The sequence below is a fragment of the Cinclus cinclus genome, chromosome 3, assembly GCF_963662255.1.
Source record: "Cinclus cinclus chromosome 3, bCinCin1.1, whole genome shotgun sequence".
In the NCBI taxonomy this organism is placed as follows: Eukaryota; Metazoa; Chordata; class Aves; order Passeriformes; family Cinclidae; genus Cinclus; species Cinclus cinclus.
In genome coordinates, this window is record NC_085048.1 from 3,695,776 (window position 1) to 3,719,063 (window position 23,288).

Below are 23,288 nucleotides of genomic sequence, written 5' to 3' on the forward strand. Positions count from 1 at the left end.
CCCCCCGCCACCCCAAAATTAACCTTGTTGTAACAAGCTATGAGCCTGGTACATGAGGTTTGGGCTTGATATGGGTTGTGCTTAAAATTCCAGAATATTCTGAGTTGGAAGGGACCCGCAAGGATAATTGAGTACAACTCCTGGCTCTCACAGGACACCCCAAAAATCCCATCATGTGCCTGAGAGCATTGTCCAAATGCTTCTAAGCTCCATCTGGCTTGGGGGTCTGATCTGGGGAGCCTGTTCCAGTGCCCAAATTCCCTCTGGGTAAAAAACCCTTGCTCTAGGAAATAAAATTTGCTGTGGGCATGACACATTCCAAATGGATGTCAGACTGGAAAGCACTTGCAGGACTCTGTTCACTGAATTTTCAGGTCAGATCCCTTCCCAGCTCCTTCTGCTCTTAGGTGCCCCAGGAAGAGCAACTGGGTTTTCTTAGGGATTCCCAGTGCTGGTGATTTCCCACCCACAGGAGGTTTCTGTCGGTATTTTGCAGGTTTGGCTCCCTACTGGGTTAATGCCATCTGCAGTGCTGGATTCTAAATGTGAAATGTTGCCAGAGTGGGTTTCCTATGTGAGGGCACATCCTGCAACAGTTTGGGGCATGATTTTACATGTTTAGTTCAGGTTATAATTGTTTGTTTAACTCAATACATTGTATAAAATATAAAGCCAGAAAACACTCATGCCCCAATTTATCTACTGATTGTTACAAACCTTGCAGGATTACAGAATCTTTGTTGTCTTGCTTCTCCTCTTAAACCTCGTTGAAATTGGCCCTGTTCAAGAGTGAGCTGGGACAGTGACACAGATGGCTGCAGAGATGTTATGGTCTCACAAGCTCTGTTTCCTCCAAATTATCTTTCCAACTCTGGTACACACTGAAGCCAGAGCATGGAGATGCCATCTCACTGCTGCCAGCCAGCTTCACAGCTCAGGGTTTGTTTTGTGCCAGCTCCTCTTTCTCCCATCCTTACTTTCTAGCTCCCTGCCATTTTTCCTGAAGCTGGAAAAAGCAGAGGAGGAAAATGCCCAGCACCATTACTGGACACACAACTTTCCTTGGCTCTGCAGGTTCCTCCTGGTTCATTCAACAAGCACATGTGGGGTGGGCACTGAGCCACTGCCCTGGCACCTGCAGCTGCTCTTCAGGCTTACTGAGAAATATTTCAATTAAACACCAGAGGTCAAATACAGTGTGCCAGGCAGGGGAAAAAAAAATAGGAAGAGTTTTGCTTGTCTGAAAACAAATAGTGAGAGAGATGTTGTGACTCTGTCACCCACCCTGCTTAATGAGAGATGGGCAATTAGTTTGTGTATTAGTTCATGTTATTTTAGCATGGGCCACTTAAACAGAGCTGGATATAAACACCACCACCCTTCAGCGAAGGAACTTCAGAATTCTGTTGCATCTGGAGATTGCTCTGTGCTTTTCTCCCAGAAGTCGGGGGGGATAATGATATGGGTTTCACAAAGTTGAGGAAAACTGTACTGGTGGTTCAGGGCAGGTGTTTATTTCACTAAACTTGCATTAGACCACACCCTTTTCTCCCAAAGATCTTAAGGAGGTTCTCTTTCATATTAGGGAAGGGTGCAGGACTGCAAAAGAAGAGTCATCAAACAAAATTGTTTGATGTCTTTCCTCAATCCCTATGGAGATGCCTTCCTTCAAACCCTCCAGTACATTCCTCTGTGCTGTGGTAATTAAAAGTATGTTCCTTGAGCAAACCCCCTTTTCTCCTCCTAAAACAGATTCTATGGATTTATTCTCTCCGTGGTAATGCAAGGATAGTATGAGTGATTGTAAACAGCTCTTGGTCTTGTGTTGTTAGCTGATGTTCATCTGTTTAATTTTATTTATAAAGAAGAAGAAATACAAATCACAAATTACTTGAAAGACCACACAGGTGGTACACATGACAGTGTACAAAGCAGGCATTTTCTCATTGGAAAATTTTTGGTATGGACTGGGTGGAAAAACAGAGGATTTTATGACCTTGACTAAGTAATTTTCTCCCTCTGAGTGGTGAGGCCCTGGCACAGTGTGCCCAGAGAAGCTGTGGCTGCCCCTGGATCCCTGGAAGTGTCCAAAATTAGATTGGATGGGGGCTTAGAGCAACCTGGGATAGTGGGAGGTGTCCCAGCCCATGGCAGGGGGTGGAATTAGATGATCTTTAAAGTCCCTTCCAACCCAAACCATTCTGTCACGTACAAACACTGAGATTTTTGTGCCAGATGGTATTGGTAGAACTGAACAGACATTGAGTCCTCTAAGAGGTGACAGCAGAAACCGATTAAGCTCAAACACTGCTTTAGGTAGAGAGAAGCTTAAGTGAAGAACTAGAGTATTTTCTAGTCAGAAATCTCTAGCTGTCATTTAAAAGAAAAAAAAATTCAAATTCAGAAGAGGAATTTATTCTTCTTGCAGGGCTTCTATCAACAGCTCACTAAATGCTAGCAAGTGGAGCTAGCAGGAAGGTCTGGTACATTCCTTCCAGCCTTGCTGGCCCATTAGAGTTAATTGGAAGGTTCTAAGAGATTTCAGAGGGTCAGAGTGATGTCAGAGTGACTTAAAGGCATTCAGCAAACCTTCTCAACCAAATGTTCCTGTGGATCCCACCATTTCACAGCTGCCTCCTCCAGTGCTGCGCTGGTGGTATTGGCAGCATTTGTGCCCAACAGGAATTTGTGGAATTTGCAATTTTATGATAAGCACTGTACACACCTTTCTATGAATTGTCCTCTCCTCCAAGATAAAAGCAAGTTTAATTAGCTGTTTTTTTATTGGATTTGTTGTATATTTTATACAATCTGCTTCATAGCATTGTCAATGAGAGTAATTCACAGCCTCTCTGGAAAGATAATGGGTAATGACATCTATCCTTTCAGCTAGCAATTTGTCTTAAATCTCTGAACTAGATAAATATAGGGTTACAACCAATGACAATTAAACTTGTCCTACCACACTTAGCAACTATGCAATAATTTTACTTTGGTAATGATGAAGTGGTTCACTCCATCTGACACCAGAGTTTTAGCTCCCAAGAATATTTCACTGCCTGTGTTTTAATGAAGTCCCAGGCTTGATTCTGAACTGAACCAAGTTAATTCAGTTTGTACAGAAATCACAGAATGGATTGTAGAAGATCCCAGCATCCAGCCAGGGTGGTTATCAACCACTTGTATCATTTAGTCTGGGAACCATCACTTGTTTCCTGGTGTAAATAATTAGAATAGTGGAATGACAGAGTGGTTTAGGTTGATAAAAACTTAGAGCTCATGTGAAGGTCCATGGGCAGGGACACCTTCCACTGGACCAGGTTGCTCAGGGACAGCACAGTGGGAGATATTCTGTAAAAAAATCAGGCACATAACCTGAAAACAGCACAGTAAGAGAGAATAATGATCATAACACCCCCATTATTGATTCACCTCAACTGCAGCTTCCGAGCAAAAGCTTTAATGCACTCGATGTGCTCCATTTGAAAATGGAGTAACTCTGTTCTGCTTTTGTCTTGAAGTTATTCTTTCCACTGCTGTTTTGGATTAACACAGTCCAGTGAGGACCACAAATATTTCCATGTCTGGTTTCTCCTCACCACCACCTCAGATGAGTTGAGGATGTTCTTGCTGGTTCACAGATGAGACCAAATTATATGTTTTGGATGTCTATGTCCACACTGGTGCACGCGTGTCCAGGCAAAAATATTCACATTTTCTTCAAGAAATTCACCATCAGGGCCTTAACCACAGCCTTAACCACCACAACCTGGTCTAGTGGGAGGTGTCACTGCCCATGGCAGGGGGACTGGAAGGAAATGACCTTTCAGGTCTTTCCAACCCAAACAATTCTGCCATTCTATGAAACCTTCACTGCAAAGTACATGCTTGAAGTGTAGAGGTGAGGAGGAACCTTTAAACTCAGGAATCATTTTACCATTGCACGTCATGAGTCAGTCTATTAGCAATTTTCAAGTTATCCAGTTTTTTTTTTTATTTGGAACTGCTGTGCTTACCCTCAAAGCAGAGGCAATAATAACACCGGATAAGCTGAGAAAGCTAAAAGGGTATTTGAGAGGAGTCTGCCTAAATGAGGATGAGTGGCAGGAGAGACTTTGGGAAAAAAAAAAACCAAAAAATACCTATAAAGCAAAATACTGTCCATCCTGCAGGATGTTTTAATTTTAAGCTGTTCAGGCTACTTTTATGACATTGCCAGGAAACAACAGTGTCATTCTGCTTCTCGGGATGGAGAGAGAGACACACACCAGGAAACCTGGAGTTGGTGTGCAGCAAATCCCTCGTTCCCCAGACCACAACGAGACAAGGGGCAACCCCCAAATTGTGTCGGGCACTCCTAAAGGCCAAGAACCTCTCCCATGCCAACATCCATCTATTCCTTGCACTATCTATCCCTCCCTCTGGAAGGGATCCTGCCCAGAGCACGGCAGAGGAGATGCTAATGCCGCGCTGGACACAGCACTGGCATCTCCTCCGCTTTTGTTTGAGCGAACTGGATTCTTGTAAGGGGGAAGGGGTGAGCTCTGAACTTCTCTGGGTCTTTCTCTCTCCAGCCTGCCCTGCGGTTCTGTGGGCGGTGGGACGAGGGCTCCAGCTGGCCCGCTGGCCACCAGCCGCGAGATGGCGATAACGTCACGGTAGAAGGCGGCCGGACCCTGCTCCTGGGGACCACCACCAGCATCCTCAACCTGCTGCAGCTCAAAGGTCTGCCGGAGCGGGGTTCGGTGCTCTTCCTCCTCCGGGGATGGGGTTTTCCGTGGCCCTGATGTCTCCTTCCATCCCCCAGCTCCAGCGTCAGGGGAGACAGCTGGTTGTGCAGGCTGAGCCTGCTCTCAGTAGATGCGAGGGGGCAGTGATGGGGGGACAGGGAAAGAATTTAAATGTTCTACGTGCAGAAGGAATTGTTTATGCTGTCTGAGGCATAATGACAACATAAGCCAAGAGGCCTTCCCCCCCCCCCCCCCCTTTTTACTTCTTTCCTGCTAAAATTGCTGCTGTCCTGAGCAGTGTTTGATGATAAGGGCACTGCTGATAACAAACGTCAACGCTGTTCTGTTTGGTGTCTTTGAGGAAGGTGCGTCACAAACACATTTACAAAGTTATTGACATTACAGAATTGCAGGTCGCAACTATCAAATGCAATCCCAAATCCTAGAGTGCAGCTGGTGGGCAGTAAGTAAACAACTGAGCAAAGTTATGATGGGAAACCCGGGATTTGCTGGGCTTACATACCCATACGTCGAGTAAATGTGAGACTGGCATATCTCTGTGGGTGTCAAAGTAAGAATTTAAAGGACTTGTAATTCCATGCCAGAAATATTCTCTTTTGAAAGCTAGATCCTGGTTGTGGAAACTGCTGTACGCATGCCTGGTATTAAGGGAATGACTTGTGCTGGTGAAATTCCTTGCTCAAAGTTAAGCCTCTGCTGAAATAGAGCTCAGAAAATGAAAGCAAGAAGTTTTATATGTTTAAAGACCAGGATCGTTGCTGGCAAAATTGCTTTAATACTCAAATGATATTAAAGGTTTTTCGTTGAGATGATGGTAAAACTCATGCATTTGACAATTATATTTTATTTTAAATTTGAATGATAATTCAATTAAGAAAAAGGTTTGCAAGTTTATCCCTATCATGAGAACATTTCCAAAACTAATTAAAATTGCTCGGTCTAGGCTCAGAGGTTTTCAAGGATTACTACATCAGACGTCATTCCCATTTAAAAACAAAATTAAAAATAAAGGCAAAGCACCTTGGCACAATTTTTTTCCCCAGTGAAAATTCTAAATCTGTGATTCAAGATCCTTCCTAGCCTCATTGTGATTATGCCATACTTTTGAGGAGACAGGTCAGAACACCAGATTTATTTTGGCTGCAAATCTGGATGAAAATTTTGGGGCTCAGTCACTGACTTCGTGAAGAATTGGAGGAAAATATTGGAGCAGAAACCCTCTGAACTTTGGACCTATTCAAAGGCTCATTTGATCCGTGAGTCAGCCCTCATGAAGCTACCGGAGGTCTGATTGAATTTAATGAAGTCTGGAGTAGGATCTTTATGACTTTGGCTCATCTGACATTCAAATCATTCCTCCTCTTCGTTGTGTTTTCCAAGAAGCCTGGCTTATAATGTCAATTCAGTTAGAAAAGCAGCTTTAGAATATTCTAGATGTAATTATATTCTCCAGTGTTATGTAACAAACAGAGGAACCAAACATTTTCAAAACAATAGCCTGCATGGGGATTATTTATCTGAGTTTTGTGAAGTTGCTTGTTGCATGCACTCCCACTTGCATGTGTCCTCTGGCTGAGTAGCCTGGGTTAGATTTGGAATCAAGACATGCTGAGGTCTACTCTGAAATGAGGCTGAGATTTATCTTTCCTCACCTTCCCTTTTTTAAAGCTGTCCAGCTCAGGGGAGTTGTTTAGTCTCCTGTATTGATAGAAACAGACATCACCAAAGACCTGTTCATCTTAGGAGTTATGGACACCCATCTCAGTCTGAATCACAGGTGATCCCTCAGAGCAGCAACTCCCAACTCTGTGAACACATCAGATAATCAACCACTTTCCCCAGGTGCAAGATGGGCATGGCAGTAAACCCCTAACCCCTAAGGTAGGTGTAAATATGTGCTTTGATTGAAACATCCCATTGCTATTCTACCTGGAGAGATTTCCTTAGCCGGATCTGGAGAATGGGATTAAATTGTAGCTCTGCTCCCTTTGGCTTTCATGACTCAGCTACAGGCTGGCTGTGCACTCTTAAGCTGAAAATACAAGGGATTGTGGATGGAAAAATGCTGTAATGCTACGGAATCCACTGCTGCTACACTGCCCATTTTCTGGGGCTGTATCCAACAAACCCAACACATGTTTACAGGCCCATTTCCTGAAATTCACCTTTTTTTTTAAGACACCATGGGGATTTTGAATACTGCCTCTGTGTTGACTCCTTTTGATGATTTCAACATTGCAGGAATTATTTAAAGAGTGTTAGAACATCAACTTCACCTACAGCCTTAAACTGACCCTTCTTTGGCTGTATTAACATATAGCCCCAAACATATAGTGGTTCTGGGAATGACCAGGCTGTCTGGGCAGAAGATCTGGAGGTTGAAACAATAGAAAAATAGGGTTAGGCAGCTGGGTTCTGCTAAGTGCCACAAGGGCTCAGCAGTTTCTGCCTCCTCAACAAGCAGAACATGAACACATGAATATTGAGAGTGGAAAGTTTAATAGCCAGGCTGTGAAATAGCTCAAACAAGACTGATTGGGGAAGAGATACAAGATAGACAGACTGTAGATAATTCTGTATGTTCAGCAGATTGCAGTTATTTTTGTAATCCCAGCATCACAAGTATGGAAATATTTATGATAACCCAGTACAGATGGAAATTTCCTTTGCACAGGGGTTACACTGGAGGAACTTTTTGTTTGATGGGTTGATACTTCAGACATGTGTTGTTGCATTTGTCTAGAATTGTGGTGGTCTAGGGAGATCTGGAGACAAAAACAAAAAAAAAAAGAAAAAGAAAAAAAAACAAACTAAAAAGAAAAACAGCTGTCTGGTGTTTCAGGAGTTCCTCAGAGACAAATTTTGGGGTGACACTCCCAGTACTCCCCAGTGGAATTGAAGATTCCCATCTGGGAGTTGATCTTGCAAAGGCAATTTTGAGGTAGTCACTCTTGCAGGCATAAGGGAGAAGATTGCTTTGATCTTTGTACTGGAAAAGACTCATTTTCACTTAAAGAATCATTTAGGTTGGAAAACACCTCCAAGATCATGGAGTTCAAGCTTTGACCAGATACCACCATGTCAACTAGATCAGAGCACTGAGTGCCACGTGCATTTTTTCTTTGATTATCTGATTCTGTGAATATTTTTAATTTCTTGTAATCCACGCTTTGATCAGACTTGGGCCAGAATGGATCTTGTGAGTAAATCCAGGAGTAGGGAAAACACAGATATTGATTTTGCTTGTCTTTTCCTCCTCTTTGATGCTATTAGCAACGTGCATCAAATATTCACTGATACACCGACTTCAGTAGCTGTCAAATAAACTGTGCTTCAGTCACTGCTGATAAAGATTGGGTTTTAATTCACAGTAAGAAGGAAAAAGTGCTTCCTTCTGTTTTCTTCTCTATGGCATCAACCAGTTCTTAAACTCATTTTTAAATCCCTTGTCAGTAGGCACAGTTGGAACTGTTCCTGTCATGGTGTTTTCTGTGCCATTTTGATCAATCCATGTGGGATATAGATTGCGATATCTTTTTTTTCTTTTTTTTTTCTTTTTCCTTTTTTTTTTTTTTCCAGGCAGTTTCCAGTTCATATTTTTTTTTTTTTAAATCAGGCAGAGACATTACAATTAAAATACCGTAAAAGCTATTCTGGCAGTATTGCAATAAGCATGTTTTTTAATTAAAGAAAGAACATGGGATGTACAAATAGTACCAGCTAATGGGAAATTTCATCCAATGTATTTTTTAATTGAGATTTAAAAGGAAGAAGTCAGCTCTATTTCTCTGTCACTGTGTGATATTTTCCTACATTGTTATGGTGAGCCTTCAATAATTAGTCTCAGAGCTTTAGAATCCTCTCTGTTTTCATGAAAAACTGTGAAAGGCATCAGTTCTTTATTTTTCAGTATATTTTTCTGCAGGGATTTAGTGTTATCCAGTGGAGTGCAACTCACAGATGCGGACATTGCTGGAGTAAGGGTTTTAAGACCCTGAATTTGTAGTAGTTTAAGTTGTGGGTCTTTACAGATCCTTCCCCATTTGCAATCCCTGGCTCACATTTGCTGTAGACTGCAGGTTTCTTTTTCCATCATGTTTCATAGGGGCTTATAGGATGTATGTTGGATTCCCAGGACTCTCTTGCCAATTAAATTGATTTGCTGCAATTTCAGCGGCTCTTGAGACACCTGTGGGACATTTCACAATGAGCAGATCTTTGGAAGCTAATCCTGGCCAAGGGACTGAACACAGCTTTGGCATGGACTGAGCAGAAACCCCAGGCTGCACCATCTCTTTCTCCTAATCACTGTCATGGAAGGAGGCAATCACAGAATCACAGAACTGTTTAGGTTGGAATGGACACTAAATCTCATCTCATTCCACCCCCTGCCTTGGGCAGGGACACCTTCCCCTATCCCACCTTGCTCCAAGCCCTGTCCAACCTGGCCCTTGGACGCTTCCAGAAACCCAGGGGCAGCCACAGCTTCTCTGGGCAACCTGTTCCAGGAGCTCCCCACCTTCACAGGGAAGAACTTCCAAATGTGCACCTAATGAATGCCTGTCACTTGGGGACTTGAAATGACAGTCCAGGGACCATTGTTTTCATCACACCTCTGTGGGTGCTGTTTACCTGTTGCCCTCACAAGACTCACCTTGCAGCTTCTCAGTTAGATCCCAGATGATGTCAGATGTGCTAGAAGACACCTTTGGGGTGTCTGCACCTCTTTCCAACCAAGTCAGCTCTCGTCTTCCAAATTCACCCAGGTGTTGCTAAGTATCTCAGAGGCCCCTTAAGAGCTGAAGAAATAGCAAGATTTCTTTGACGGAGATGCATCTCTGGCAGCATCTCCTGGGAAGCTGATTGGAATTGCCTTTTGCTTGTCTCCTGTGTTCTATGGGAAGAGCCTGATCATTTTCCAAGGGAGCACGTGCCATCTGAACAGATGGCTGTGCGCACAGCAAGCCAAAAAACAAAGGCTTGTCAGGCTGGGGAGATGAATTCTGTCTGAGAGTAGTGAAGCAGCTGCTGATTCCTCTCCCAGGGACAGATTAAGGCCTCCATCCAACAAAATGCTGGAATCCAAGCTTAACTTTTGAGTGTGTTAGTGATGTCCTGGTGGAAATACATTGGCATTTGAATTCAGAGCTAATCTGGGATCTGTACCTGTGTGCTATGAACATGGAAGAACATTTCGAGAGAGGTGGAGGATGAATTTTCGACTCTTGGTTTGAGCAGCCTTTGGGATGGGGCCAACATAACAAAATTCCCCTTTGCATCTTGTTCAGCCATGGTCCAAGCTGCAAACAACTTTCATGGCTCATTGGAATGTCCTGTGAGCATGTTAACAGGGTGCAGGTGACAGATCCATGAAATAACTTACTGTCTTTTCTAAAGCTCACCAACTTTATATTTTTCTTTCTGTACACAGCAAGATTTTAGTTGATTTGGATTTTTTTTTTCCCCTGCTTGGAGGTCCTACCAGGGATACCCTTGAAGCAGGAGAATGAGCAGTAAGGGGGCTGCCAGCATATGAAAGCCTTGTGGTTTTACAGGATCAAGCAAAGCTATTCCAGCTCTGGCAGTGGCACCCTGCTGTTTGCCACTCGGGGATGCTGGCCAGGAATAGAACTTCTGAGCCTGAGCCTGTCTCATGGGGAGTCCTGTGGCTTTGTCATGTGAAACACCAAGTGAGAGGAGCTGGTAAGAGCAAGCAGAAAGCTGTGGGGCTGAGTTATTCCTGATCATGGAGCAACCAGAGCACATCTCACCTGCTCTGTGATGGGAAGAGGTAGTCCAGGTGAGGGGATGAGATTTCAGCCTGCAAACCACCTGCCATGTAGAGGACGTTTCCTGCTAGTAGAAGGTCATGACACTGTAGTGATGTATTGGACTATTTTGTTGATACTCTTCTACTGCTTGATTGTTTTAAAAAATGTCTTGAGACTATCCAGCACTCTTCTTGTAGTTTGCTGGCTTTTACACTGTATTCAGCTTTACGTAAAGAAGTAGAAATAAATCAAATTTGAAGCAGGACTGAATATCTGAAATGGAACTAAATATAAATATGTTGCTTTTATCCCATCTCCCTAATGAGCTGTTCATTAGGAAAAGTATCTTATATTGACAGTGAATTCAAAGTGTGGCCTCAAAAGGTAATAATAGAAAATGTCTCCATGCAAAAGTGTACTCCTGAATGGGGATTTTGCCTTCCTCCAATTTCAAGAAATCTCTAAAACAGTCTACACCACAACCTAAATGAAAGATAGTAAATTTGCTTTTATTTATTATGAGAATATCTGTTTTAGAATTATTAATTTTCTTTAAAATGAGATTTTTGAGAAGGCATATAAACCGCTATGTCTGCAAGTGTGAATCTTCTTGACAGAGGCAAGGAGGAACTCCCCACAACAGTCTTCCCAATAATATATTTCATTGTTCTTCTTCTTTTTTTTTTTTTTTTCTTCAGATGCAGGCTCTTTTCATAGTTAATATTTGGGATACCTGGGCTGTGGAATTGCATGAGTTAGTCCAGGACACCTGGCAGAGAGAATTGTTGATACATTCCCTTTCCAAATCCTTTACTTTTGAGCATGTCCTCCACCATTTCCCAGGGACTTCAGGAGGTAAATCTCTTTTCACAAAACCATTGGTGTTGTAGTTATTCTTTCAGCAGATTAAACTTCCCACCTTATTATTACGTTTGTTTAATGTTTTTTTTCACTATTATTATTTGGTCTGGCTGCTTCTCCCCTCCTGTGGGACATATGGAATTGCCTTGTTTTTATTATTTCTTCTCCTTTTTCCCCCCCTTTGGTAAAGACAGATAAAGAAAGATTTCTTTTCTGTTCATGCAGAGGTGGAGGCTAATTGCTGGGTTAATTGAGAAGAATGGTGCTTCTGATGTTCTCACAAAGTATCAAATAGCCTCAACATATTTCTCCCCTCTCTCCCTCACTCCACCTAAAGAGACCCATTGAATTTGCACATTACTGTACAGAAGTGATTATAGGCTTAATTGTATTTATTTTGCTTGGTAGGGAGGCCATCATAACAGTGGTTGATTGATTTTTATAAAATCACCCTCAAGGTCATGTGTAGGACTTTGCTTTCCTGTGCAGCCATAACAAACAATTTGAGGGTCACAGCCAAAGGCTGTTGAGCAATATTCCTGCTTTCTGCTTTCAGAGGAGGGGGTCAAGTGCAATAAAAGAAGGAAGCATAACTTTCATTTTCTTTTTTTTTAAAAAGGAGAAGACAATCTTGTAAAGTAACAGCTGTATATTTATTCTGACCCAACAAAAACCACAGAGATTTAGAGGGACAATATGCAATTTTTGGACAGAAGAATTTTTAAGTTTGGCCAGAGTTTGTTTTACACATTGACTTGATAAATGGTTAAATGAGTCCTTCCTAATGCTTTCTTTTCTGTTCTGTGGTACTGCTCTGATTTTATTCTCAGCAGTTGATACTTTTTACTTTTGTACTTTACTTTTCCACTGTATCTTCTCCTAAAGATCATGCACCATTTTGACTTGTCCTGGGAGGTTTTCAGAAGCTTTGCAAAGATTCAGGGAACAGCAGCATTGTAGAGTGACCATAAGTGTAGCTGATGTGCCTCTTTTCCAAGGTTAACTTCTGTGTCTGACTCCGTCTGACTCCTGCTTCTAAGGGAAAGGAAAAGAGTCACATGCAGGAAATCCCACAATCGGAATGGTTTGGTTGGAAGGAACCTTAAAAACCATCTTGTTCCAACCCACTGCTGTGGACAGAACACCCTAAACAAGACCAGGTTGCTTAAAGCCCCATCCAAGGTGGCCTTGAACAATTCCAGGGATGGGGAAGCCACAGCTTCTCTGGGAAACCTGTTCTAACTCCTCACCACTCTCACAGGGAAGAATTTCTTCCCAAAATAATGTTCAAGTTGCACTAGGGGAGGTTTAAATTGGCCATTAGTAAGAAAGGGAGGTCTTTTATTTACTGAAAGGGAGGTCAAGCGTTGTAACAAACTTTTTAGGGCAGCGGTTGTCTCATCATCCCTGGAAGTGTTCAAAGAATGCATGGACTTGATGTTTGTAGACATAGTTTAGTGGTGGACTTGGCAGTGCTGAGTTAATGGTTGGACTCTGTGATCTTAGAGGTCTTTTTCAACCTCAGTGACTCTGATTTCCCTGATTTCCCTCTGATTTTCTGATTTTCTGATTTCCTGATTTGGAAAGGTCAAACTGGCAGGCCAGGTGTTCACAGCTCCTGCTGGAATTCCTGCTGCTCCTGGGTAGTGGTGGGACTATTGCTTGTACTTGAACCCAGAGCTGTCAGCAGCATCCAAGCTTCTTAGACACTCAGAAATCCACAGAAGATATGGAAAAATCTTTGATCAGCTTGAAAATTTTGAATGGGTAATATGTGACTGAAACTTGGGAAATCTTGTTTGAGACAGAATTATGATTTTGCGATCAAAGGGTAGGACAGCTGTCTACCAGCCCTCCTGGTTCAGTGGTACAGCATGGCAGCAATTAAAATACTCATTAAAAATTGTATGAAGAGAAGTGGAAACAGAAATTACTGTATTTCACTGAGAACAGAGCATTGGAAGTCAATAAAGACCTTAGGGAAGATGTCTTTTTTTATGTTAGGAGTGAAATAAATCACAGTGATTTACAGTTCCATTTATAGATTGTGGTGATAAAATTATTAACACTTCTGCTATAAGAGAAAAGTATTTAATAAGTATTTCTCTTCTCAGTACGGGAAGGAACAGGACGGTAAATTATATCACAAGAGGAAGATGGACCAGCAGTCCATTTATTGCCAAATAATGAAAATAGAATGAAAACATTAAGTTTTCTTTCAGAATACACATTCTTAAAATCAACAGGTCCAGTCTCATTCAAGAGCTTTAAAATTGCTGCTGGAGTCAGATATCATGGCTTGTTTTGCATGAAACAAGCTGAAATTTGTTCTGATTCTGGAAATCACAATCCATGCAGTATAATTTGCAAAAGCTCTTTATGAAGGCTCAACACTAATACATTAGTACGTAGAAAAGTATGTCTAGGGAAAGAGACAATTTACACATGGGAGAGTTGGTGTTTGTGAGAGCAAACCTGTGGTTACCAGGGGTTATACAGAGGAAAATGTGAGATTTCTCTCTTTCTTCACTTAAGAATATTTCGTAAAAAATCATGTAAAAATGTGGAAAGCAATGAAATCTGGAAAGAAAATACATAGGTAGTCCCTATTCAAATACTGTGTTTTTTAAAATAAGGCTAAGAAATGAGGACTAAGTTTGTTATAAGCTCAAGAAATCAATGAAACAAGGAAAGCTGCCTCCATGTGAGAATAAAAAAGGAAATCATGATAAGCAGAATATGAGCAATGATTAACATAGTACTTAATCAGGTTTGTATATTAGAACTTCTCTCCTTTTTTTCTTTTTTCCTTTTGTCTAAATACTGCAATGAATCCAGATGTCTGATCTACCCTCTTCTTGCTAAGGATTGGTAGTGTTATCACGGAATCATGGAATGGTTTGGGTTGGAAGGGACCACAAAGATCATCTGATCATCCTGTTCTACCCCCAGCCACAGGCACAGACACTTTCCACTATCCCAGGTTGCTCCAAGCCCCATCCAGCCTGGTCTTTAGCACTTCCAGAGTTGGGCCAGGGCTTCCCCACCCTCACAGGAAGGATTTGTGAGGCAGGAGAGGCAGCTGGGTTGTAGGTAGAGAGATCACCATTAAAAACTTCTTCCACCAGTAGCAAACTGGCTATGGGATGAGCCGGTGCAGCTGTCAGCTACTTCACACAAAGGGAGCATGGTAGAGCCTTTGGAAGAGGTGTGAAGTTTCCAGGCTTTGGGAATTTCCCTAGGCTTGACCTAGGAAGGCATATCCTATGTGCAGTGTGCCAAAAAGAATGAGAGTCCACTCTGTCCACATCCATTGGAATTAAAGTGACAGCGTCCTTCAGAGGAGAGGAAATAGGAGAGGAGATAATGGAATAAACCATCTTGAGGTGGCAGACTGGGATTTCCAGCTCATAAGAGGCAAGAACAAGGGAGGCATTTGACAGAATTGAAGAGCTTGAGTCAAAAAAAGAAGAAGAAAAAAAAAAGGATGGAAATGGTTTTTCATGCACTATGCATTTAATCCACAGAATTCATTGCTTCAAGAAGTTGTTGAGACCAAATATCACAAAAATTCCAAACACCAGTTCTTTATTACTAGCAAATCTTATCCAGTTATACTAATAGTCAGTAGAAGGAAAATGTTGGCAAGGAGTTGAAACCTTATGCTTTGAGGTGAAGCTAACCCATAATTAGGGATTAAAATGAGGTTTTTATGGGATGGGGAGATCAACTCACAGCTAGCTAAGAGGGAGACATGTCTCATGCTGTACTTGGAAGCATCTGGTTTTGAACAGCAGCTGGAAAAGTTTGCAGGATTAAATCAACCACTGATCTAAACAAGTTGCCAGCTCTTACGTTCCAGAGCAATTTTCCTCTCCCAGTCACAACTAGTTTGTAATCTTACAAGTAATGTAATACAAATTAAATAGGAATATCCCTTTTCAGCATTAAGTGACTTAGTCCGTTAAAATCGGGTTTTTCCAAACACAGCTTCCTTCAGCTGTGGTTGGAGAGTCTGCCCAGGCTGACTGCCCTTGCTCAAGTCTAGAAATTCAGAATGTCATAGAATCAAAAAATGGACTGGATTAATCAAATCTGTAAAGTGTTGATAAATCCATAGGGAGAAACAGAGAGCAAGGTGGAAATGTCACAGAATCCAATAACATTTTAGCCTTAATTTTGTAATTTTATTGCAAAGCCCTTTATTTACCTACCTCTTACAGTTCCTTTGACTGTGAGAGAATGACTGACTGAATATATGATTGTATTTTGTTCTTCTCTTGTCTTCAGGTGGCAAACTCCTGTTTACTGGACCAGGACCTGTAGAACTGCATGCTCATTACATCCTGGTGTCTGATGGAGGAGAGCTCCAGGTGGGATCCCCTGAGGCCCCTTTCCAGCACAAAGCACACATCTATCTCTATGGAAGCCTCCATTCTCCACCATTATTTCCATATGGAGTTAAATTCCTGGCAGTGAGGAATGGGACCCTTTCTATTCATGGTAAGTACATTTCTTTTATTGTCAAAGGCGAGGGACAATTGAATAACAGAAAAAAAAAAAAGCAAAGAAAACACACACAAAAATAACATTTTTGGAAGAAAAATAAATTCACAAAATTTTGGTCATGATTCTAATAGAATCATGGATTGGGTTGGGTTGGAAGAGACCTTAAAGGCCATCTAGTTCCAAACCCTTCCACTCTCCCAGGTTGCTCCAAGCCCTGTCCAGCCTGGCCTTGGACACTTCCAGGGATCCAGGAGCAGCCACAACTTCTCTGGGAACCCTGTGCCAGGGACTCACCACCCTCACAGCCAAGAATTCCTTCCCAATATCCCATCCATCCCTGCCCTCTGGCAGTGGGAAGCCATTCCCTGTGTCCTGTCCCTCCATCCCTTGTCCCCAGTCCCTCTCCAGCTCTCCTGGAGCCCCTTTAGGCTCTGGCAGGGGCTCTGAGCTCTCCCTGGATCCTTCTCTTCTCCAGGGTTACCCTCCTGCTCTTCCAGCCTGGCTCCAGAGCAGAGGGGCTCCAGCCATCAGAGCATCTTTATGGCCTCTTCTGGACCCACTCCAACAACTCCATATGATTTTTATACTGTGGCATAGAAGAATTTAGATATGGAGTTTTTCTTGAAGACAATGAAATATGGGTATAAAATGACCCATACGATTTGGTGCAGGAGTTTGGACATGGAATTCAAGTCCAAACTTGGCATGATTCAGAACTTGGGGGTAATTCACATTTCTCAAATTCTTCTCTACTGGGCTATTTTAAAAAGCTCTACATCTCATAGAGGAGGAGGCAAAAAAACCAAAAGGACCCAAACCAACCATCTGAATGTGTCATTCCCCTTCCTCTTGTTCATGTGTGTCAACCTTCCTGTTGGTGGGCATTCACACCCTCCAGCAGGGCTTGAACTTCCACCCTGTGCCCTACAGGAGGAAATGTTGCTGTCTGAGCACAAAGACATATGGCTCTCGGTGAAAAATGAACACAGGCTCACAGAGAGTGAGTTGTGCCTCTGTGCCATCATCCTGCCAGCTCACAGGAGCTGAGCAAGGTCTGAGAGGTCAGCTTTGGAGGGGAGTCAGTGAACAGATGCTTTTCTGAACCAGGAGAGATGAGCAGGGGCTGGGGAAGGAGCTCCTGGCAGGGGCAGGAGATGTGGGGCTGCACCTCAGCACCATGTTAGGTGCTCTTGACCCCTTCACTGAGACACAGAAAGGCTCAATTATTTACTGCCTGTAAAATGCTTCAATAATTTCAGTGAAGTGGCTTTGTAGAGCGTTTCTACCCCATTTCCTGGAGGATCTCTGTGAAGGAGTGCTATTAGAGTATCTTGGCTGAATCGACAGTCTGTTACTGGCCATTGAGTTTCACACAGTTATCCCAGCCCTGAGCTCAGTAATTCCTGTTAGATTAAAGCTTTCCTTCCAGAAAGGCTTGGTCTTTGAGGATGTCAAGGGAGACAGAAATCAGCTTTTTCCTTAGAGGCTTTTTCCAGGGGATTAATTTGGTTAATCATCCTTTTTTATTTTTTATTTTTTTACTTTTTAAAGAAAGTACTGAGATTTGAATTTGCCTCATAACAGCTTTTGCTGCTTCACTTTGTGTGTCTTCTGCTACTTTAAAGTGTCCTTCTACTCTTGATTTGACCCCTGTAAGCCAGGATTTTGTCCTTTGATTGTCAGCACTACACAGCATGAATGTTCACTTTTCCATGCTTTTTGTTTTCTAGCAATGTAGGAAAAGCCAGTAGCAACTCCTGGCAGCTGTGCCTCCTGTGCTGCTTCTACTTTCCATTCCAAGCCTGTATCAGCTCTGCCTTGGTGACTCCATCACCCACAAAACTGAAGACAAACAGGGCAGAGTGCATTTTGCAGTCTTATCTTAGCAATGAGGTGGAGGGAGGTAAACCCAGGCATCCACATCAGTACCTTTGAGTCTTTTCTCAGTGATAAGTTATCCATTTTACTCAGTGAGTCTCCATTCCCTAGGAAAACAGGAGGATGAGGTCTGCAGTCCAAGTATTACCTGGATGTAGATAAACAGAGTCAAAAGTGACTTGAGTCTTAGTGGAAAAAACTCTTGGTTTCAATTCTTTATAAATTACTGAATTATTGAAAGGCTTGTGTGGGAAGGGACATTAAAGACCATCTAGTCCATCCCCATTCTATGGGCAGAGATGTCTTCCACTATCCCAGGTTGCCCCAGGGTCCCATCCAAAGTGTCCTCAAACACTTCAGGGATGGAGCAAATCCAGCTTCTCTGGGCAACGTGTGCCAGGGCTTCCCCACCCTCACAGAGAAGAAATTCTTCCCAGTATCTCATCTAACACTGCCCTCTGTCAGTTTGAAACCATTGCCCTGGTCCTGTCCCTGCTGGCCCTCGTCCCAGGTCCCTCTCCAGCTGTCTTGGAGCCCTTTTGGGCACTGGAAGGGGCTCTGAGGTCTCCCTGGATCCTTCTCTTTTTCTGAACAATGCCAAATCTTATTCTATTTTTATTATTCAAAACCAATTCTTATTCAAGAAGTCATATCAATTTCTTATTCAACAGATCCAGAGTAGCTATGAAGTCACTTTTAAGCTCTGCACAACACACAGCCCGAGTGCATGGCTGCAATTATTGTTCATTCAAACCATGTAATCTGCAATTTAACATCGAAGCAGTAGAAGCCTGCTAGAAAATATGACATAAAGTAGTGGGGTCTTTTACTGGGTTCATGTTGCTTGCACAGAAAAAAAATCTGCTGTTCTGTCTTCAATTTAGCATCAGTCTGGTCTGTGGTAGAGAACAAATTGTGGAGCATGACAGCCCCTTTCATACATACATATGTGAAAGAGGCTGACATGCTCTGCAATATACATTTGTGAGATACATTTATATACACAAATATATGTGTTATCTCAGATCAAAATCATTAAATAAGCAGGTTTCCAAACCCACGGCTGTCTTGGCAAAGACAGAACCGAGCGCATTTTAATTCCTTTTCTCTTTCAGGCTGGGAATGTTGGGGGATGCTCTGCAGCTCTGGTTGAGTTCAGATTGTTTAGTAAGCGCTGTCAGCTCCTCACTTTGATATGTTAATATGACTAAGGGTTTCCCACAATTCCCTCATGAGTGGCAGTCCTTTGCTCCTGTAGTTGTAGCAGACTGGGAAATTTCACTGTTGCCTTTGGCTTTAGCCAACTCCCCTGCCAGTCAGAGCGTGCCACCCATAAACTGCCTGTCAGTCACCCATCACTTTGAGAGGGGGTTGCAGTCAGCCAAGGCAACTCCACTTTTTGACAATGTAATTATGGCCCTTGCATCCGCAGTAGGGGCCTGAGCGGGGCTGAGAGAGTTTTATTGATTGTTCAGAAGGGAAATTTATCACTGTCTCCAGCTCCATTCGTGCTCTATTCCCTGAGAAACTCTCCTGACAAGCTTCAGGAGAGAAGTTCAGCATGGTGGCCTTGGCTGTTCTTGTGCCTTTGTCCTTCCCAGGGAAACTGGAGACATCAGTGGATGCTGAGTGGGGCAGGAATGGTGCAGAGTGGAGATGCTGCATCAAAACAAAAAACACCTGGCCTGTCCTTGTGACAGCTGATCTTGTGGTCCTATCATGGAATCTCAGAATGGTTTGGGTTGGAAGAGACCTTAAAGACCATCCAGTTCCACTCCCTGCCATGGGCAGGGACACCTCCCACTATCTCAGGTTGCTCCAAGCCCTGTCCAACCTGGCCTTGGACACTTCCAGGGATCCAGGGGCAGCCACAGCTTCTCTGGGCACCCTGTGCCAGGGCCTCACCACCCTCACAGCCAAGAATTTCCTCCTAATATCCCATCTAAACCCATCCTCCTTCAGCTTAAGACTATTCATTATTGTCCTGTCCCTCCATGCCTTGTCCCCAGTCTCTCTCCAGCTCTTCTGGAGCCCCTTTAGGCTCTGGCAGGGGCTCTGAGCTCTCCCTGGATCCTTCTCTTCTCAAGGCTGAACACTCCCAGCTCTCCCAGCCTGGCTCCAGAGCAGAGATATTGCCACACACTGAAAAATTTTGAAGGCCTTCTCCATTTTCAGCAGTCCTGTGTAGGTGATCTCATTATTCCATTGTGTCTGGTTGGAACAGACAGTGACTCTTTCCTAAAAAGACCAGCAGTTTTCTCAGGAATTTAGCTAAAGCTTTGTGTCAGCACTCCCGTGGGAAAGAACATGAGCTGTGAGCAACCCATTCTAGAGGAAGGTGTCACTCCCATGGCAGGGGGTTGGAACTGGATGATCTTTAAGGTCCCTTCCAACACCAAACCTCTTGTGATTCTGTGGTTCCATGAGCCTTTTCCCTGAATTTTGACTAATAATTTGTATCTCCTCAGTTAGTTACACTTCAGATTAAAAACATGCTGCATTCACCTTGTCCAAACTATGGAAGGTGTGTGGTAAAGAAAAAACAAAGTCCTGAGAGTTGTGGTTTAATAACTTACAATTTATAATCAGGATAATTTAAGCAGAGGTGTCAGCAGTCACTTCAATGCTCTAAAATCATGGCTAGTCCTGCTGCAAAGAATGTCCCTGCATTTGCAATGGAGAAAATTACATTTTAGAGAAAAATTTGCATGACTTCTATCCCAGCTTTCTCTGCAGCCAACTCAATCTGATATTTTTTCAGGGTTGGCTTGGGAAAAAAAAAAAGAAAGCATTTTTTATCAGTTGAACCAATTATTAATTTTAATTGCTTTTAATCAATAATAAAACAGAAAATATTTGTGAGCTGTGCACTGTGCTCTATAAAGCCTGTGCATTCCTCCAGAGATCAAACATTTAATCAAATGCCTCTTGCTTTGCCTCCATTAGGCAGTGTTACGTATCTGTGCTGAGTTTGAGATTAAGAGATCACAGCCAACATGAGAGAATTTGTTCTGCTTTACTCACATATTAAAAAGAAAAACTTCCCATGGGAATACAACAGGGGGAAAAAAACCTGGAGCAGGGGGATCCAAGATAGGGTGCAGAGATCTGCTAGAGAAAAGATGGTTTTTTTTACTCTACTGAAATATATCCATTCAGTTAATGTTATTTTTCGCTACCTGAACTTCCTGATTTCCTGAGTTTGCTTCCATAAGTTGGTTTTCCTCAGGTGACAGCTATTCTGTGTGGGGGTGGCAGGAGCCTTTTTGCCTCCTGTGACAGAGTTTTTTCCTTTCCAAGACCTTGACTTTAACATGATGCATTAAAGCAGATGGCTCTGGAACAGAAGGCTGAGCTGCCTTGAATCCCCTTGTGTTCACCAGGGGTAAGAAACTGCACTTAGGCACTTCCCATGGAGTAACTAATGTACAATGACTTGTGCCTTCACTTTCTTATTCACAAATATAAGATGACCATTAGATTATAAAGACCTAGCAGATGGGAAAAAAAAAAAAGAGTTGGGTTCAGGGCAAGCTGCTGTGTCTTTCACAGTTTGCCCTTCTTTCTAACAGAAATGCATCTATTATCTTTGATTTAAGCATAAATCAGTTGTGTGCTGGTGCTGATCTTAATGAGAAAAACATGATGGAAAGAGGACAGAGGATGGGTATATATATATTATATAATAAAGATAAATATAATATAGGTAGTAAACATATTAATACAATACACACTGTGGAATGGAATGGAATGGAATGGAATAGAATAGAATAGAATAGAATAGAATAGAATAGAATAGATAAAAAGACCATAGCTAATATATTACCTTGTGATTCCTTTCAGTGTGCAGGTGTGTGGGTTGTTACAAATGTGGATGCATATTAGGTATTAAATAATTTCCTCTTTCAAACTTTCAAATATAACATCAAAATACTTCTTCCAGTTCTGGTGCCAGGCAGGGACCCTCCCTTTGGGCTCACCCTCACTTTTCCTGGTGCCAAATTCTCTTCCATTACGTTTTAGGGACACAGGAACCTGGTCTTTCTTAGCCTGGCCATGGTAGTGCTGCCCTGCATTCCCACTCCTGCAGGGAGATACTGCCTGTCTCATTCCACAGCAGCACAGGAGATGAGCTGGCAGTCACACAGAGTGTCACCAGCTGTCTGCAGCTCCCTGCAGGATCCACTGATCCTTGGCTGCCACAGCTGGAGCTCTTTCTTCCTGGGGTCTGTCTAAAGACATTTTGGCATCATCGGTTGTGAGCTCATTCTAGGTGTGGAGCATCGATTTTGGTTTATGCAATGGCAAGGGGATTATCTTTCCCCTTGTTTTCAAGACTGGTGTGACTTAGCAAAGTCTGGTCTTTGCTAAGGGGGATCTCTGCTTAAAGGAAATGTTTGGAAATTAGTGCATTTTTGGGACAGCATGCAGGGAAGATATATTTTCTGCAATGCAAATTGTCAGAAAAGGGCAACAATGAGAGTTTCTATAGATCTGTTTAATCACAAAGCCCTTCCCATCCTCAGTAAGATCCTAGAATCATGGAAAGGTTTGTGTTGGAAGGGTCCTTAAGCTCATTTCATTCCATACCTCTGGCAGGGACATTTTCCACTAGACCAGGTGGCTCCAAGCTTTCTCCAACCTCACCTTGAACACTTCCAGGAAAAGGACATGGTAATCCTTGCTTTCTCCAGGGTGCTGCTGAAAGATATTCAGGTGGAAATGCTTTAAGTGAAAACTGCAGTTTCATGAATAGGAAACATTCAGCAGGAGCAGGTCACTTTCAAGGATATTTCCCAGTAGAGAAAATAAAAGTTACTCAGTTTGTCCTCTTGTCCAGATGATGTCAGGTTTTTTATTTTTGCCCACCGAGAGAATATTCAAGATCAGGTTGAACAGGATTCTGAACAACCTGATCCAGCTGCTGTTCCTGCTCCTTCAGCAGAAGGAGGGGAGCTGGACTAGCTGGACCTTTAAAGGTCCCCTCCAACCCAAACCATTCTCTGACTCTGATTCCAAACTATGATTTGAGCCCACCTAAAATACTAAAATAGTGTGGTCCTGCTGCAGCTTCTTGTCAAAGAGCTGATAAACTCCTGGGTGTCCTAAGGTTCAAGGAGCAGTTATAAATCAGAAAGGACCTCCCGTTTCACCTTGGGGTGGGTATGAAAAGCTCAAGAAAGCTCCTCTGCATCTCCCCAGGAGCTGCCCATACACAGCAGTGAGTCCTGCAGGACTGCACAGGGGTGGAAAGGCAGCTCCCAGTTTCAGGCAGAGCTATCCCTGTCTTTCTATGATGTGTAGCAGGTAAAAACCACCACTACAAACCCTAACAAACTCCTCTCATTGCAAAATAAGCTAAAAACATGGAAATACTTAGGGAATATACCTAGGAGTGGAATTAACAGAGAGAAAAAGTAGCTGGAAATGTTCATGTCCGGAGGGTTGACAGCCCACAGTTCAAGCAGATGTTTTTTAACACATTTGAAAAGATAGGAAAGCAGCTTCCATTCTTCTT

General features: G+C 42.8%; 1 protein-coding gene across 1 annotated transcript in view; it reads left to right on the forward strand.

Annotated features, from left to right (window-relative positions):
• Window positions 1-23,288, forward strand: part of PKHD1 (PKHD1 ciliary IPT domain containing fibrocystin/polyductin) — a 226,094-nt gene that overhangs the window by 70,362 nt on the left and 132,444 nt on the right. Inside the window, exons 35-36 of the mRNA XM_062489610.1 lie at window positions 4,575-4,725; window positions 15,674-15,886. Coding sequence (XP_062345594.1) covers window positions 4,575-4,725; window positions 15,674-15,886 — 364 coding nt within the window. The remainder of the gene's footprint in view (window positions 1-4,574; window positions 4,726-15,673; window positions 15,887-23,288) is intronic.